The 18,760-nt window shown below is 42.2% G+C and overlaps 1 protein-coding gene across 2 annotated transcripts in view; it reads left to right on the forward strand.

Moving 5' to 3' along the window:
* Positions 1–18,760, forward strand: part of SERAC1 (serine active site containing 1) — a 48,444-nt gene that overhangs the window by 19,504 nt on the left and 10,180 nt on the right. For both annotated transcript variants that reach the window (XM_074990304.1, XM_074990305.1), the window contains exons 6-12: positions 704–832; positions 3,300–3,421; positions 8,566–8,694; positions 10,782–10,895; positions 13,377–13,539; positions 15,988–16,138; positions 17,677–17,818. In XM_074990304.1, coding sequence (XP_074846405.1) covers positions 704–832; positions 3,300–3,421; positions 8,566–8,694; positions 10,782–10,895; positions 13,377–13,539; positions 15,988–16,138; positions 17,677–17,818 — 950 coding nt within the window. The remainder of the gene's footprint in view (positions 1–703; positions 833–3,299; positions 3,422–8,565; positions 8,695–10,781; positions 10,896–13,376; positions 13,540–15,987; positions 16,139–17,676; positions 17,819–18,760) is intronic.

The raw sequence follows: 18,760 nt of genomic DNA on the forward strand, positions 1-18,760 counted from the left end.
CAATAAAGTTTGTGTACGACCACCAGTCCTGGCTCTCAGTGTTCTGTGCTGTTATTTATCTGTATTTTACCCGTAAATGTCTAAGAGCCCAGCAAGCAGTGAAAGTGTTGCTAATCCTGCGAGACAATAGTGACCTCTCAGTTTTTGGCAAATTCTTTCCTTCAGCACTGGTCAGGTCCTGAGGGTGCCAGCCGAGAGAGGTTCAACCTGTGCTAAACTGGTGAGACTCTTTATACATTATTCACTGTATTCTCACTTTTTGAAATTTTAGTATTCCATTAGTAGAGTATAACTAAGTTGAACAGAATATTTCATTAACTGGCACACCTGTTCCTCAACATGCCAGAAAACAGAGCTTTTACTGAAAAGCACTTTCAGATCATCAGTTTAAAAACTCTATATAAATATAAAAATATGAGTTGAAATCCTCAAAGTCAGTGGAAAAAAACTTATTTCACTAGAATTTCTCAGTGATTTCAGAAGGACAAAGATTTTGGCAAGGGCCTTCTGTGGATTGCGTCCATCATCCTGATCTGTGACCAATGTTTTTATACTGTTACAGTTATTAAATGATTGCTCCATAAATGGTTAAGTAATATTAATAACCCAGATAATAATATTTTGGTGGGGTAAGTATGAAATTGACTATAAAAGAAAAATGCTTGTCAATTTTAACATTATATGTATGTGATTTTTGATAAAGAACTTCTCAGTGGGTTTTCAGAAGATCATGAACGTGCCTTGTGGGTCCTCTTGAAAAGAAGTCAATCAGAAGACAGAATTGTTCGATTGCAGGCAGTGCAGCAGCTGGCAGAGAATGGTCACTGGCACGGTAATGTATGGTGTGACAACCTAACCAATCTTAGAAAAATGCTGAAATCTCATGTAGCCACTATGTGTTCAGTGGAAATACTAACATGAAGAGGGACTGGTAGCCAAAAGAGAAGGCAGATACTCTTTTTGAAAATGGTTTTCAATTTTTAATTACATTTTTATTTATTATTGATTAAAGACACTTGTATGCAAAAAACAGAGCAGGTGTAGCTGGAGTTTTCACTTCCGCCGTGCTGCACTACCAGGCTACGTCTACACGTGCACCCAACTTCGAAATAGCTTATTTCGATGTTGCGACATCGAAATAGACTATTTCGATGAATAACGTCTACACGTCCTCCAGGGCTGGCAACGTCGATGTTCAACTTCGACGTTGCTCAGCCCAACATCGAAATAGGCACAGCGAGGGAACGTCTACACGCCAAAGTAGCACACATCGAAATAAGGGAGCCAGGCACAGCTGCAGACAGGGTCACGGGGCGGACTCAACAGCAAGTCGCTCCCTTAAAGGGCCCCTCCCAGACACACTTTCATTAAACAGTGCAAGATACACAGAGCCAACAACTAGTTGCAGACCCTGTATATGCAGCACGGACCCCCAGCTGCAGCAGCAGCAGCCAGAAGCCCTGGGCTAAGGGCTGCTGCCCACGGTGACCACAGAGCCCCGCAAGGGCTGGAGAGAGAGTATCTCTCAACCCCCCAGCTGATGGCCGCCATGGAGGACCCCGCTATTTCGATGTTGCGGGACGCGGATCGTCTACACGTCCCTACTTCGATGTTGAACGTCGAAGTAGGGCGCTATTCCCATCCCCTCATGGGGTTAGCGACTTCGACGTCTCGCCGCCTAACGTCGATTTCAACTTCGAAATAGCGCCCGACGCGTGTAGACGTGACGGGCGCTATTTCGAAGTTAGTGCCGCTACTTCGAAGTAGCGTGCACATGTAGACGCAGCTCCAGTGTGCCACAACCCTAACCTCATCTAGACAAGAGAGCAAAGATTAGTTCCTGTATATTTTAATTCTTTGGTCTTTTGTGTTGGGACTACCAACAAGATCACCTGTTATAGTTGTGGTTTTGTGACATTCTTTTGTGCACAAGAGAAAGGACTGAGGCTATCAACACAATTCATGAAGCTCATTTAAGAGATATTGGATAAGAGTAAGTTATTACCAGTTTGAGCTGGATTTGATGTGGCAGACTGGAGGCGAAAGATTTTTCGTGTAGTTATCATCCTAAAACATTAATTCTACCTAGAGTATTTTTTTAATGTATGCAGGAGCTCAGAGAGAAATAGAAACCTCCCCCACGCTTAATTAAGAGACTTTTATAAAGGGTGACATCCTTTTATTTTTAAGGAGCTTTTGATTCTTTTGTTCTCCCTTTTCAGAATAAAAAACTCAGTTTTGTGATTTAGATGCTTGGCAGTATGTTTATTCTTAGAATATTCCAGGATTCCTGTCTTTATTTTTCAGAACTCAGCATCTGGCAGGTTTAGTAGAATTGCTTGGGAGGTGTCATATGGCAAGTTTTTCTGGGCCCAGCTGAGAGAGCCAAATCAGCACAAATTGCTTAAAACAGAGGTACTTACAGCTTAAGACTGGAAGTCCTGTAAGGCATACCAAACCAGTCACAAAGAGCACTTCTGTTGCCACAGTGGCTAGCAAGAAGACACACAAGCAATTCCCTTGCATTCTACTTGGGCAGCGGTGATGGCCACAGCTTCAGGCCCATTTGATATGCCATGGCAGCGCTGCTCCAGCTAAATGCAGCTGAGAGGGAATGTGGGGGTGGCACAAAGCTGTGCTCCAGGTGGTGCTGAGAACAGACTGCTCTTTACTGTGCTCCTTCCCCTCTTGGCCCCACCTCTTCCCTGGACACAGAGCCACCCCCCGCTTCCATCTTGCCCCAGGGCCTGTAGCGGCTCTCAGTACTGCTGCTTGTGGTTAACTTTGCCACTTCAAATAATGTTTATTAAATGTATTTTTTATGTAAGTCTTTGCAACAGGCAGACCTAAGATGCTGTATTTCTAAAAATATTATACGTAGCACAGCACTATTTGCAAATCTTTCAGATTGCAACCCAATGCTCAAAGTTTTGTCTGAATCAAGACCATAGGCCTGAGTATAACAAGAGTCTTGGTTTGTGATTTTTTTGTTCTCCTTTCAAAGCACTAACTCTAAACACTTGCTATCACATATATCTGGTTAGTGTCTGACATACTTTATTGCAATATCACAAATTAAAAGTTTCATTAATGCCCTGCATCAAAAATATTATTTTAGATTAGTATTGATCTGAAACCAACTTATTTTTTCACTTTAGATTTTGTGACTACAGAATCATGGAAAACTTGGGTCTTAGTTATATGCATTACAACAATATTGTTCTACTTATTTGCACAGTACTATGGAAACCACAACTAAAATTAGTTTTGGCCCTTACATTTAAGTTCTCTTACTACAGATTATCAATATAGAACTGTTGCCCAAGCCTGTGATCAGAGGACTGCGATTGGTTTGGCTAGGTCCAAGGACGTTGATCTTCGTTTTTTTCTGCCACCACCTCCCTTACCAAAAGTAAAAGATGTAAGTAAATGAAAATGTTGCATATTAGTTGAATCTTGTCAGTGTTGTCATTGATGAGATGAGCTGACTCAGAGTTTTTTTTAAATCAATCACTGGATAGTAAAGTGAAGATAATTTTTCGAGTCCTGATGTAGAAGAACAAAATAATAATGAGGTGATGTAACGAAAAGCATTGCCTCTCAAATTTTTTGATATAGAACCTAAAATGCTCCTGTCCTCTTTCTGCCATCTGCATCTACAGGGTGAACCTCTCTAGTCCAGCATGCTCCCATCCAACATCCATAATTCGGCATGAGTTTAGTTAGCTGGACGACCACTTATCATGGGCATGGCCAAATATCCCATGATCTCATAAAGTTTGCTTACAGCCACCAGTCCTAGCTCTCAGTTGTCTGTGCTGTTATTTAGTTGTAATTTACCCCAAGCATCTTCAAAGAGCCCAGTAAGCAGTGGAAGTGTTGATAATGCTGCTAGAGAATATTGACCTCCCCTGGTCTGGCAAAGTGTCTCTCTGGTTCAGCATTGGTCAGGTCCCAAGGGTGTTGGACTAGAGAGCTGCAACTTTTATAACCATACTGCCCCCTCTCCCCACAGCACTTTTAGTATAACACAAAAGAGGGCTTGTCTGCACTTAACAGTGCTGCAGCTGCACCTCTGTAGCACTTAGTGAAGATGCTACCTCCACTAATGGGGGATCTTCTCCTGTCTACATAAGTGTTCTGTCGCCCTGAGCTGTTAGCTATTGTGGTAGCTAGGTTGACAGAGACACCCTCTTGTGAGATAGTGCTGTCTATACTGTGATTTACGCCAGTATAATGTCTTCTGCATGCCAGAGTGCTATAGTTATACTGACACACACGTAGCATAGACAGGGCTAAACCCTGCACCACAGTCTTCATTAAGCTAGAGTTTAGGTTGATGAAATGCACTGTATGTCACTTCCATCAACAAGGATCAGGGAAATAATGAGTTAAGCAAACATTTCACATCCAGAACAATTTCAGGACGTATCTTACCTTCCCAGGCCATACAGATGTTACAGTCCTTGGGATGCTTTAGATACAGTTTTTCCATCTGTCCCTTCTCTGCTGCTCATACCAACAGTCAGCTCTTTCAGTCTTGATTTGTTAACCATCTGGGCATGCTGTAAACCCTTCTTCCTTACAGGCATCTGGGTAGGGCTGAACTCAGGGCTGCACGGGTCTGTTTTTATTTTATTCTTATATTATCTGGTTGACATTTATTTGTGTCAAAGTGTGTTGAGCAATCTTTGTGTAGTGTATTGTGTATTTAATATATGGAGTGGACAGCCAGGGATGGGCATCTGTACAGGATATTTGTAAATCTAGTAAAATATTGGCAACATGTCCGTTGCAAGACTCAAGACTTGCAAAATTAAATATGGCATGGAGGAGTGATGTTCAGTAGCTTTGCACTCTCAGGTTTATCACCCTTGGACTGTGATATCATGAGCATGACTAAAAATTGAATTATTTTAAAAATATCAAAAATTGATGTTTCATTAAAATCAGATTTTTTAAATGTACACTTATTTGCCAATTTCACAGTTAATTTTAATCTGTTTTGAGGCCTAAATGTCTTATACTCTGTTAAAATAATTTAAAGCGGTACATGTTTGATGGCAAATTTTAAAGGAAGCCAGACTATTGAACTGAGTCCCTCGTTAAGCCCTTGGAACTGGAGTTTGTTGAGGTGGCATGCTATCTTTTGAGCGTGGTAGTCTTTTGTGCAAGTGTAAAGAGAATTGTTTCTTCATTTCAGTTTATTCAGATTCTTCAATTTGTGATTGATATTACAATTGCATGCAGTGTCTGCAAGAGACCCTACAGTATTTACTTGATGAATGTTTTATGTAATATGTATCACTGTGGGCCAGGATTGTAGGCAGCTTGAGTGGGTGGAGAGTAGGAAGAAGACGATTAACATAGGTCCCATAAGAACTAAAAATAGTGAGGGGCTGATTAAGACGAGTTTCTGAAACTGCAGACAAAACCAGAGAAATGCAACCTGCTGGGATGGCTCGTCCATACTGGCTCAAATTAGATTTTCCAGAGATCAACAAACAAAGAAAGAGCTGTTGGTCCAGCCCTGAATTCAGCCCTACCCATATAAAACAACACAGGGCTTCCTTTTGATATGGCAGATGGACAAGACCTTCTGTCCAAGGCTGGTCCTACACTTGTGGAAGATTGGGAAGAACTTGGCCAGATAGTGCTCCATAATGGGTGACCTCTGGTAACTTTTAGCATGTGTATAGAAATATTTATTATTCTTTATATGTTATCGCTGCAAAGCTTTTATCCAAAGAATAAATATATTGCTTTGTGAAGGCTGGTTGGTAACTCATACACATTGTTATAACCCCTGAAGAAAGGCTAACCATGCTAGACACTGGTCAGACCTTTTGGGGAAATCACAGTGGCTGTGGCCACACTTGGCCAAAACTTCAAAATGGCCATTTCCAAGATTTCTAATGAGGCACTGAATTGAATATTCAGTGTCTCATTAGCATTAGGACACTTCTGGCCGTGGAACTTCGAAAGCACCGCTTTCGGACGCGTGCGGCTCGGTGCGGCTACACGGGGATCCTTTTCAAAAGGACCCTGCACAGTTCAAAATCCCCTTATTCCCCTCCACTGAGAGGAATAAGGGGATTTTGAAATGCGCGGGGTCCTTTTGAAAAGGACCCCCGTGTTGCTACGCCGAGCTGTGCACATTCGAAAGCGGTACTTTTGACACGCTGTGGCCGGAATGTCCTAATGCTAATGAGGTGCTGAATATTCAAGTCAGTGCCTCATTAGTAATCTTCGAAATGGCCATGTGCACGGCCATTTTGAAGTTTTGGCCAAGTGTGACCACAGCCAGTGAGGTGCGGAGGGTCTGCAAACCTAAACATGGTGTTCCATAATAATCATAACCTGGAAATAATACATCCTTTATTTAATAAATTATTTAGCTTTAAATGCAGATCATGCTTTGAAAAAAATCCTCTCATTTAGCACTTTTGAGATAGTTTTCTTTAAGAAAACAAAAATTTCAGTGTTGTTTTTGTGAACTTTTATGTCTTTGAGTTTCCATAGATTTTGACAAAAATTGCAGGTAAAAAATTAATCATATAGTAAATAAGAAATATACATCACTCACCATTTTCAAAAGTGAGTAAACATTAAGGAAAACATTAAGAATCTGAATAAATGTGAGTTAAACCATGTAATTGTTAAAATACAATGTGTACACATAGTGTACCCTGTTAGCTAAAGGAAATATCTAATTTAGTGTAAAGGCTGTATTTAACTCCAAATCAATCTGTAGGTTCCATCTATCAATATGTCTTAATGGTTACAAATGAGAAAATTAACCTTTGTTTAGAAAGTAACTGAAGTGCAAATGCACAATTGAAATCAATTATTTATATCAGGGTTTCTTGCTTGCTAATTTAAATAATGATTAAAACTAGTGACTTGAATTTCTTTGATTTAAATCAGTCCACACTGGATAGGATCATGGGTCTAACTCTTTCCAAACAATTGAAACCCTCAGAGTTGAGGCATTCATTTCATACTGGAGTACAGATCTGTATATTTTTACCATTCCAGATGTATAATCACTGTCTAACTGGCAAAGAGGATACTATTAGTGTGCAGAGGTTAGGGAAGTCTTTGTATCCCACTCATTGAGAAATTGAAGTATAACATACCAATGTAAATTCATGGTCTGTGCATGTACATCTACCAGAAGTATAAAAGGTCAAAATAATTTGAAAACTACAAAAGTTCCCATATATCTACTTCCATGTACACAGGGCCCAAAAAGGAGAATCAGATCAAACAGTATGTTCAGAGATGCTGTACTACTGATTGATAGGTAATTTTTTTGCCTTCTCTACATTTCCTTAAGAAAACATGCCAAACAAGTTAGAATTGCCCAAGATAAGGGCTGTAAGTAGAGGCAGAATCAGAAAGAAGGTTAGAACCCATGAATCAATAGCTCCAGAAACTGTATTCTAACCAGAGGTGACTGGTGCAGAGATTACAGGGGGGGTTACCAGAAATGTGCCCCTGTCCTATTCCTTCCCCATCCATCCCTTCTGCTCCCATCCCTGCTCTGATGCCAAGGGGCATGTGGCCTTCTGTGCACCCCCGTGCATTGCCTGTGATTCCAACCATGAACTTACCTTTCTTCTAATCTTTGCTGTTATCTTGTCTACACTACCTTGGTGAGTCAACCTAAGTTACACTACTCCAGCTACATGAATAAAGTAGCTGGAGTCGACATAGCTTAGATCAACTTACTGTGGTGGCAACGCAGTGCATTATAGATAAGAGATGTTCTCCTCTCCATTTATCTTATTCCGCTTGTTCCAGTGGAGGATCTGAGCTGACTGGAGGATGCTCTGCCATTGATTTAGCAGATCTTCTCTAGCCTTGCTAAATTAACTCCTGCTGCATCAATCCATGCATCTCTGCAAGTGTAGACATGGCCTATGTGTGTTCTAAGGCAGATAACTTAGCCTCACTGTACCTATTTTCCCATCCCCATCTCCTTTGTGGGTGTTTTGTGGATTTCTTAATGAATATTTGTACAAACACTGATGATAAAGAACTATGCAAGTGTTAACTATTGTATTTCCATCTTTAGTGCCATAGCTTAATTTCTTAATCATGCTATCAATTTTGTAGTTGGCTGGTGAAATCAGATTTTCTTAATGAGCATCACCAGTCTTGTAGTGATTATCATGCAATTGAGAGCCAAGTTTCAAACTTTGTTGTTGTATGCTCTGGTGCGTTCCTGCTGTCTGCTCCTTTCCATTTCTCTACCAAAGTAAATAGCATCCTCATTTCATCCTTCAGACCTCGTTGAAATAAAATATGTCGTAACCCTAGAAATTTAAAGCTGATTTTTTATTGAAAAATTTGCTCACCAAGAATATTAACCTGTCATTTTACATCTTCAAAGTGCATTTCAACCAATAACAGGTTGCAGAGCACTCAATGCAGACCTTTCAGTTTACAGCATTACTTCATGTAGCAGTTTCTGTTGTTCCAAATCCTTGTTTGCTTTCATGTTATGTCCTGGTGCGTTCCTTTGGAGATTGGTAAGTATTTGTGTTCATTTGTTTATAGGATTATGCTATAGAAGATGAGCTCCGATTATTATTGGTATCTTTACCGCAGACGGATCTTGAGCGATGCGTCCAGTACTTCACATCTCTAGCCTTAAGAGAAAGCAGTCAGACTCTAGCTGCTCAAAGGGTGAGCTTTTAACTCCAGGATGGAATTATGCAGAACACTCTCTCTTTTTAAAATATTTATTTAAGGTCTTATGTATTAACTTTCTAATATCAGCGTGGGAAAGCTTTCCCCTTCCCCATCTCATACTGCTCCTGCTCCACTAGGCCTGAGGGTGTAGCATCTCCTTGTGGGTCATGCAGAGGTGAGGGAGCGCTTGCTCCTGCCTCCCTTCCTGTTTTTGCAACTGTACAGATCCTGCTACAATCTGGTCCTTGCTGTTTATGTTCTCAAACAGGCAGTGGTAAAAATGAACACAAGGGGCAGGATGGGCTTGAATTAATCCAAATGAAAAATCTACAGTGTTTGCCCCCTTTATTATATTTTCTGCAACTAGTAGGTTCTCCTTTGAGTTATTCTGTGCAAATGCGTTTCACTATATAGTAACTCCTCACTTTCTGTTGTTCAGTTAACGTCGTTTTGTTGTCACACTGCTTATCTGTTAGAGCACGTGGTCATTTTAGAGTTGTGCTGTGCTCCCTTATAATGCCGTTTGGCTGCCCCATAAGGAAACTGCTGGTGAGTCACCTACAGAGGAACGTATATGGGCACAGTCAAGGGAGAAGGAACAGTTACTTAGTAGTAGTAACACTAGCTCTTGGAGATGTGTTGTGCACATATACGTTCCATGATCCTCCCACTGTCCTTGGTACTTATGACTTTAGCTAGTGGTGAGAAGAAATGGAAAGGGAGGCAATGGACACGCCCCCTTTATGCTGTCAGTTTTGTGCATGAGAAGAACAGGCGGAGGAGGGTCCTAATGGTACTGTTGGCACTAGTGGACTGAGCACACAGACGCCCACAGTGGAATGTGTATGTTGCAGTGCATATTAAAGAATACCAGTTACTGTACAGGCAAGTAATGGTTTTATAGAACAGCTACTAATCTAACGGGATGTTTTATTTTTTTCCTTTATAAATATTAGAAAGTTGCAGAACAAAAAGGGATATTTTGATGCAATGTACATTAGAGCACTTGGTATAACCACTTTAAAGATGTTGCATGCTTAAAAAACTAACTAGAATGGGGTGGGCAATAATTTTTGGACAGGGAAGGGCCACTCCAAGACTTTGGAGAGTGGTCAAGGGCTGCACTCTTCCATGATGTTAATGGAGGAGGTGAGAGGTCTGGGATGGGGGTTGGCTGCAGAAGGGAGCTTGGGGTAAGGGATTGGGATCCAGGAGGAGTGTAGGGTCCAGGAAGGAGTTTGAGTGAAGGAGGTGGTTGTGCCCTGGGGCAGGGGTCTGGAATGCAAGAGGAGGTGCAGAAGTGGGTTGTGACCTAGGGCAGGAGGGGGCTGTGACCAGGGAAGGAGACTGGGGAGCAGTGGTTTGGGTGGTGACCCGTGGCAGGGGTTTGGGTTGTGACTGAGGGCAGAAGGGCATTGTGACCTGGGGCAAGGGGACTGGGTGGCAGGAGAGGGTGCAGCAGTTTGGGTTGTGGCCTGGGGTGGGGGTTGTGACCTGGAGGGGATTGGAATGCAGGATATGGGAGGGGGTATGGATGCAGGACAAGGGGCAGAGTGTTTGTGGTTATGTGGAGTGGGAGGACAGAGGGCTGGGGGAGAGAGGGCCTGAGGTGGTAGGGGTAAGCTCTGGCCAGAAGACTGACTTGGGCGGCTCCTGGCCAGTGGCCCTGTGGCAGGCTCTCTGCCTGCTGCAGCACCAGACTGCTCAAACTGGCCTGCTTCCTGTAGCTCTCTGCTCCAGGTGCTGGAAGGTGGGGGGAAGCTTTGCATGCTGCTGCTGTCCCCCAGCGAAATCTCTGAGCTCCTGTTGGCCAGAAACTGTAAAGTGGTGAATGGAAGCTGAGACAATTTGCACGGGGCTGGGAGCAGCATTCAGAGTCCTCCTCCCTCCCCAGCCCCTGGAGCAGAGAGCTACAGGGAGCAGGAAGCCGCTCACAGCAGCAGCAGTGTCTGGTCTTTACCTGAGGCAGTTCAGAGGCCAGATCCAGGGTCTTGGTGGGCCAGATCTTGCCCACCCTTAACTAGAACCATTCTTTTAATTTAACCATTTGTCATTTTATTTATTATTTATTCTTATTCCAGGGGGGCTTGTGGTGTTTTGGAGGAAATGGGCTTCCTTACTGTGAGACTTTGAGTAAAGTCCCACCAGAGACAGTTGAACTCTTTTGTTTACAAGCATTGGTGCAACATTCCAAGGTAATTCATTTATCGACAATGTATTTTAGAGTTTGTGTGTGTCTGCCTGTGTGTCTGTCCGTGAGTCTGTTTGTTCAAGAACTCCTCCTAAAAGGTAAGAGTTAGGACCACCAGCTCTGGTAGGCAGCTTTCTCTTATCATAACTTAAAGCAAAGTAATAGTTTGGTTGTACCAGGACAATGGGACGTGCATGGAATACAATAGTTTATCAAACAGAAAGGGAAGTGTGTGATATCAGGGACAGTTAGACCTCAGAATGACCACAGAGGGGGAACAAGTGCCCAGGCCCTGGGGAGCAGTGACTGGCTGGCAGCATGGCCGCTGCCATCCCAGGCCAGCCTTGGGGAGCAGCCAGCAACTAGGCCATGCAAGCCCCTGCCACTCCAGGCTGGCCACAAGGAGCAGCCAGCGGCCAGGTTGCGTAACCCCTGGACAGCCCTGGGGAGAACCTGGCAGGCAAGCTGCATGGCCCCCGCTGCCCTGGGCCAGCCCTGGATGAGAAGCTGCTAGCTCCTCCCACCCTAGCCTTGAGCCTCCTGCCCATCTCCCAACTCTGACTCCTGCACCTGTCCTCTGCACTGGGCCCCTCCATGCCTCTCAACTCCTCACCCTCAGCCCTGACGCCTGTACCCTCCCCCGGCCTCCAGCCTCCTACTCTGAGTCCCCCCACAATGCCCAGGCTCGTACCCTGACTCCTTTGTGCTCCCAACACCTTGGCCTGAAGGACCTGAGCCACATGGGCTAAGTCTTCTAATACAGCTGTGATTGAACAGCTGTACCAATACACTTTCCTTTCTGGTTTTGCCTTTTGCATATGGAGGATGCAGGGGGAGCTGCTTTCACAACCTTCCCAATATCATTTTACCTGCCAGCCCTGCTGAGGTGCTGTTCACAGGATTGAAATCCATGTGAGAGTGGGGGTTGAGTGGGAGATTTGTGGGGACTGTCCACAGTATTGATCATTGTCTTCTACTATATCCAGGGATATGCCTCTTCAGTGATGGAGATTCCATTGTCAGGAGTTCGCCAGGGCATTTATGCCAAAGAGTGGGGGAGGATAGCATGGATCTTCCAATTTGGGTGGCAGGCCTTACTCTTACAGCTCATTTAATGGGGAGGGGCACATGTCCACAGCAACCACGAATAGTAAGGGATACATCTTATGAAAAGGCCTTTGTGAAGAATTCCTGTACTCTGTTGTTCCTTCTTCTGATGCCACTGTCCCTGCCCTACGGAGTGGTAAGATATCCAAGGCTATACGTGTCAGCTCCTCAGTGAAGGAGATTATCAGTGATGTGGAATCTCGGTGTGTCTTAAGAGTAACTTACTTTATTTACACACTCAAAGCAGTCCTCAAACAGAGATGATCATACAGGCAGTTCCTTCTTTCAGGAATCACAGGGCTTGTTTACACAGCAAAGCATACCAGAAGGGTGTGGTTTGTAAAGCACAGTGCTCTTAAAAATGTCTAATGATAGAGATTCCACAACCTCCCTAGGTAGTTTATTCCAGTACATGAATTAACTTTGATGAAAGACAAAAGGAGAGGGCAAACTCTTGCTTCTACACAGAAGCTTTCAGACCAATAACTAACAACAGTACAGCATATCTTCTTGCACACTGAAAAACAGAAAGTGGAAGACAATGTGTAAGAGCTTCACATGGTGACACTTGCCATAACAATACTAACTGTGCAAGAAAGACTGCAGATAGAACCTAGAGACCTGAAAATCAGAAACTGAGTGAATATATATTGAAAAATATACTTTAAGCTAGATTTATAGTGGGGAAAGGCAGAGAGCACTGGACTCAGCACTACAGTAGAAACTTGCATGTCACTAGCATCCATTCAATAGCAGTGGTCCACAGTATGCATAGTCATCTGCCTGCATTGGTTTCTGAGCTGATTCCTGCAGCTCCTGTTGGCTGGGAACAGTAAAGTGCAGCCAAAAGGAGCTGCAAGCGACCATTCCTGTGTATGCACAGATAAATAAAATGTCTGACAGCCGGCCAGGAGCTATTGCTAGTAAACCGTGTGTAGCCTGTGGGCTGCTTATTGCCCACCTGTGTCTTAGGATTTGATCCCTGAAGGTGTTTGGCATCCTCAAGCCCCATTATCTTCAGTGGGAGAAAAGTGGAGGTGCTCAGCACCCTTCTGATATTAGGCTTTTGAGTGGTAAATGATTATGCAGTTCTCATCCTAAAATTTTGAATCCCTTTCTGAGCTTGTGGCATTCAATAAAAGTGATGACAAGCATTCCATAGGTCACATACTTTGTTAAATTGTTAAACTGAAAGCTTTAAGCGTAACAGAAAAACAAATTCTAGATTAAGTAAGAATTTTTGTGTATGATGTCGATATAATACATAGTAGTTTTGATGGAGACTGTACGTACTGAGAACTTTTCAGGAAGCTTTTGCAGATTTGGACATTTGCACAACTTCCACATAGTATCACTGAATTTATTGCAAAAATGCTAGGTTTCTACTCATTGTGATAAAATTGAAGCAAATGGAGGCCTACAGCTACTGCAGAGGATATACCAGCTTCGTAATGATTCTGCAAAAATACAAAGGAACGTCATTCACATAATTGGAAATATGGCTTTGGATGAACGTCTTCATTCATCCATAGTACGTGCAGGTAAAAAGAAATCAAATGTAATCAGTCTTGATGGAATAGTTATATTCTAAATGTGTAAGTAAATGTACTGCTTTTGTAAAATATAGAGGGGTCAATGCTGCCAGAAGCGAAAGTACTATTCATTTAGGCTATGTCTACACGGCCATTGTTATTTTGGGATACAAATCTTTCCCGAAATAGCAACACTGTGGCTTTTCCCCCATGCTAAGAAATAGTGCTGCTGTTTCAAGCACAGTATTGTGGTTCCAGTATCTTTTGTCGTACAAAGGGTACGAGAACTTCTGGAATAGCTCACTTACTTTGAACTCTGGTGCTGTTTGGATGGCACCAAGTTCAGAATAAGGTATTTGGAAATAATTTATGCAAATTTGCATAGCACAAATTGTGTGAATTATTTTGAAAACAACTTGCCATGTAGACATAGCCTTACAGACCAAGGCAGCAAGGTCAGTTGTACTGCAGGTTTTCCTCTGCTGTCCAGACAATGTGCCTCATCCCTACATTCAGAGTGATTGTAAAACATGGATGAAGGTTTTGGTTTTCAAAACAAAACCTTGATGGCAAACAGTTAAAGGAGCAAAAGCTGCCTAAAAAAGCAACCCTCACCCTTTAAAATGCAAAACTGCTTCAGAGGTGTATTTGTTCAGTCCACTTCAGTATTCTCTCTCCCATCTCTTTCTCTCCCAACCTCTTCATCCATAATAGAACTCTGAGGTGTGGAACTGGCTAAGTCTGGACAGCTGTGTCAGTTTCACTTTCCCCACACAAGGCTTTATTTTAATTTCAGAAGTTTTCCAACAGATAAATGTTGGCTTTTTCTTTATCATTCTACGTCATATTTAAATTCTGTGCTTTCAATGCTCTGTTGGTTTTAGCTCTTTGAATTTTAATGTGGGTAGAGTTTTATATATATCTCTTTCAAAATTGTGCTAGACATGTACAAAATGTTTGAATTGTTTGTTTTAAATGCTTTAATTTAATACTACATACAAAATCTTTTAACTTTTTGCATTCCTTACTAATCTATGCAGGTTGACAGAGGTGTCTAATAATGATCAGTTTTATTTTAGGAAATAGCTGTCTTTTTTTGTGAAAGTACCTGAGACTGTTTTAATCATGTTGTACAGCACTTTGGTTTAATTATTTTAGTAACAGTACTTTATTTTAATGTAAATGTCATTGTTATGTTGAGGATCATAGAGACCTCAAGTATCAGAGGGGTAGCTGTATTAGTCTGTATTCACAAAAACAAGAAGTCCTGTGACACCTTCTAGACTAACGTTTTTTGGTTTTTTTGGAACATAAGCTTTCATGGGCAAAGGCTCACTTCATAAGAGGCATGGTGTACCTAATACTTAATTCATAGTGTATCTAATACTTAATTCTCCTGCTCAGGGTTCTAAACACTGGGAATGGAGAGCGGTTGTACTCTCCTAACAAGCATCATTCCCTCCTTGCCCCCGGGAATAATTCCTGGATACTAAGCAGGGTAGCTTTCCATTTTCTTTGTGGTCCAGCTAGCCCTAACTTCTGGGGCCCTCTTCTTTAATAGCTCATAGGAGAGAGAGCCTCTTTTCTCTACTTTTTCCTAGTGTTAGGCTGTGTCTAGACTAGCCCCCAACTTTGAAGGGGGCATGGTAATTAGGGTGTTGGGAGATTACTAATGAAGTACTGCATATACACTAGCCCCTTCGAAGGTGGGGGCTAGTCTAGACACAGCCTTAATGTACCCTCTGTGTCTCCTTTCTTCTCCCTGCCTATTAGATGTTGGAGGCCTCGTATTCTTTCCAGTCTGCTGGGGAGGGAATGTTTCTTTTCTCTACCTGTCTCACATCTAAACTGTTTGAAGATTTGAGGATTTATTCCCTTGCTCCATCTCCCACCTCTTCCTTTTAGTTGCTGGGAGAAATTGAAAAATACACCAATGTTCCCTATAAGCTGAGCCCTTGAGCAGCCACTTGAGACAGATTCAAATGCTGCCCAGCTGATTAGCAGAGTGCCTGCACTACCTACTGCTTGCAGCATCTGTTTCTACTGGTGGTGCACATCTGAGTGTGCCTTCATGTACATAACAAAATTTATTCTGTACATGGATGGAAAAATTAGCGGGTGCGTTTGATGCACATTCTTTGCTTCTTGAGAAGAGAGCGCTCCTGCTGCCAATCGTAAACTGGTCACCAAACAGAGTCAGAGAATGGGAAGTATTTTTGACACAGTTCAGTGCATTAGGCAGGTACTACCACCCAGCACTGATTACAGCCTGAAGCAAGATACGTGGATTGAAAGAGGGTTTGTTGTAGTAGTACTACAATTCTTATGCTCCTACAATTTCGGCAAACATTTAAAAAGAGTAAAGACAACGAGATTTCTGCAGTCTTAATTCAGATCATATTTTCTTGGTAATTAACAGCCAATGAGAGATGTGTTTTTGTTTTACATTTGAACTAGGTTGGGTTTCCATACTAGCTGAAGCAATGAAGTCTCCTCATGTCATTCAGTCTTCGCATGCAGCCAGAGCCCTGGCTAATCTGGACAGGGAGACAGTGCAGGAAAAATATCCGGCTGGCGTATATGTTTTACATCCACAGTACCGTAGCAGGTAAAGAGGAGGGGACTTACTCTACCACATGCTCCTTTATTATTCATTTGCAAATAAACTTTGTTAAGGTTGTGTTGCAAAACAGTGTTGTCTGCTCTGCCATCCTCCTGGAATGGAAGATTTCAGCATCTTAAATGGTAAGGCACTAGGAAACATTCAGTAAAAATGTCTGTTTCCTTTTAAAGAATGTGAGTGTTAAAAGGAAAAACCAACACAAATCTATAAAGATAGGTGTATGCACCTTTAAGGTATTGCTTCACAAGTGATGTCAGCACCATGTGGATAATTGTTCTTTTGAAAACAAGGAACATTTAGCAAAAATACAGGAAACTAATTGTAGCAAATCCCCTAGAACATTGCTAATACAACACTTAATTGTGGCTGTGCAGCTGGAAACAAGGGGGAGAAGCTGGTGGCGAGTCCAGTGTCAATGAGCAGCAATTACTCCTTATATATCGGTGCCATTACATAGGTTACCTTGAAGGTTCTTTTGGCTTCTGTGAACAGAATCCTGAATTAGAATTACAGTGGGCGAAGAGGTTGGCATTTTTTTATTACTGAGGGTAAGGTACTATGATGTTCCCATTTCTTGTTACTGTCCCTACGGGGGCATAGTTGAGAGAGTGCTGTGTATGAAGAAGCATTTTAAAAGTGCACTTAATTTTTCAGACACTCTTGCAAAATCTCAGGAGTTTTCACTATTTCCAAAGTGTACCAATAAATTACTTTTTTGGCTTTCTTGGTGAGCAGCTTCTTTTGGGTGTCTGAAAGGTGCAGATACCCTCTGCTACCTTGACAGTGGCAAAATCTACTACAGCGCCTCAATGTAGTACCAGAAATACCTCTATCCTTCAGTTTCTTGATGTTGGCTGAGTGTTATTTGGAGTTAGCAAAGAGGCACTTTCTCTTTGCAGGAGTGAGATTCAGCAATAAGCCTCAGGGTGTGGCCCTCACTGGCTATAAGTTTCTCCCTCATTTAACATTCCTATGTGTGTCTTGCAGGGTAAATGGTATTGCCATAGGGTATATGTTCCACTCTCCTCCCTGTCCTTTAGTAAATCACATAATTGTATTATTTACTGTGTTCCGGCATGGTGAACACTCCATGGGAACATCACTCTGCCTTTGGATACAGACAGAAGGGAACAGTGTGGTGGTTGTCCTACCATTTTACAAGCTGGAAATACATCTGTTTCTGTTCCATTGATGTGCCACTAGCTTCGTATCAGGTCTGGATACTTCGATTGCAGCAGTCCCACCGCTGATGTCTGGGATGCATTTAATGTTATTCTGTGTAGACCACTTTAACTCCCTCCCCTTTTCCTAGCTCATTGTATGCTGTATGGTTCTCCAGTTTGCATTTTGTTCTGTCCACCTTCTATGATATGTGAGGATCTCCATCACATGGGTATAACATACAGGGTGTTTTATTTAAAAAAAAAAATGGAATGCTTCAGAATGAAATGCTTTTGTTAAGGTAAATTTTAGTTTATTAAAATATGTACCCTACTTCTTTTTAAAATTCTTTCCAATATCAGTCAGCCCATTAAAGCAGACGTCCTTTTTATTCATGGTCTTTTGGGAGCAGCATTTAAAACCTGGAGACAAGAAGACATTAAGCAACCCTTGGATGAAAAGGTTTTCAATGGGGATGAGGTTTACAGTGAATGCTGGCCAAAGGTAGGCAGACAATAATTAATTGTCACCAGCATATTGTTTTCTTTGTCGGTGAGCACTGTGGAGAGGAAAACAGAAGAGACCTAGAGTCATGTAACCTAGCAACTGCCTGTTTTTTAGTTAAATTATTTCTAATCTGATTCCACAAGTGGCTCTTTCTTACTTGCTAGTAATTGTTTGACAAGTTGCAGTTTTGAACAGATTATTTTTGGAGTGTGATTTCCCAGCAAATGTTAACCCCTCTGATATCATCATTTCCTCTGATAAAAGAGCAAGTAGAATCTGCCATGCCTCTCTATTATTTGTCTTAGATTGCGCTAGAATTTGCTTGAGTAGGAGAGATCTGTTCACCCTCCTTGCCTTTTCTAGTTGCTATTCAGAGACCAAACGTAGTCCCTGAAATTTCAGGCTGCAAGCGGTGTGTTTTGCAGTTGTCTGCATAGCTGAGGCTAGTGCTGTAAGGCCTAGTGTGACATTTGAGTCTGAACCAAGTATTATCGCATAGTGGTTTTGTAAATGTGAGTCCAGAAGCCCATGTGACAGCTTGGCTTTGGGAATTTCCCTATTTCTGCATGCCTCCTTTTCCAGTTTGTAAAACAGTAATTCTCATGCATCTCAGAGGTGTTACAAGGGTTAGTTACTGGGCCATATTCATCCCTGGTATTAAGCTGCTGAAGTCAGCTTTGTGAAGCATTGACATTGTTTGTAAAGCAATTGGAATATGAAGGAGAAAGTTTAATTTTAAACTCATAGGTAGTTTCTCTAATCGCCACTCCCGCAAACACATTCTGAGATCAGTAAAATTGAGTTGCCTGTTAATTGCTTGTGCCATCAGAATTTAGTTGAGCCTGTGGTCAATAATGCATGAGTCAAAACGGAATCCAGCTCACTCTCCCATAGCTTTGGCAGCTCTGTGATGTGCTAATGAGTAAAAACTACCCCAGC

Source organism: Carettochelys insculpta, chromosome 3 (assembly GCF_033958435.1).
Source record: "Carettochelys insculpta isolate YL-2023 chromosome 3, ASM3395843v1, whole genome shotgun sequence".
NCBI lineage: Eukaryota > Metazoa > Chordata > Testudines > Carettochelyidae > Carettochelys > Carettochelys insculpta.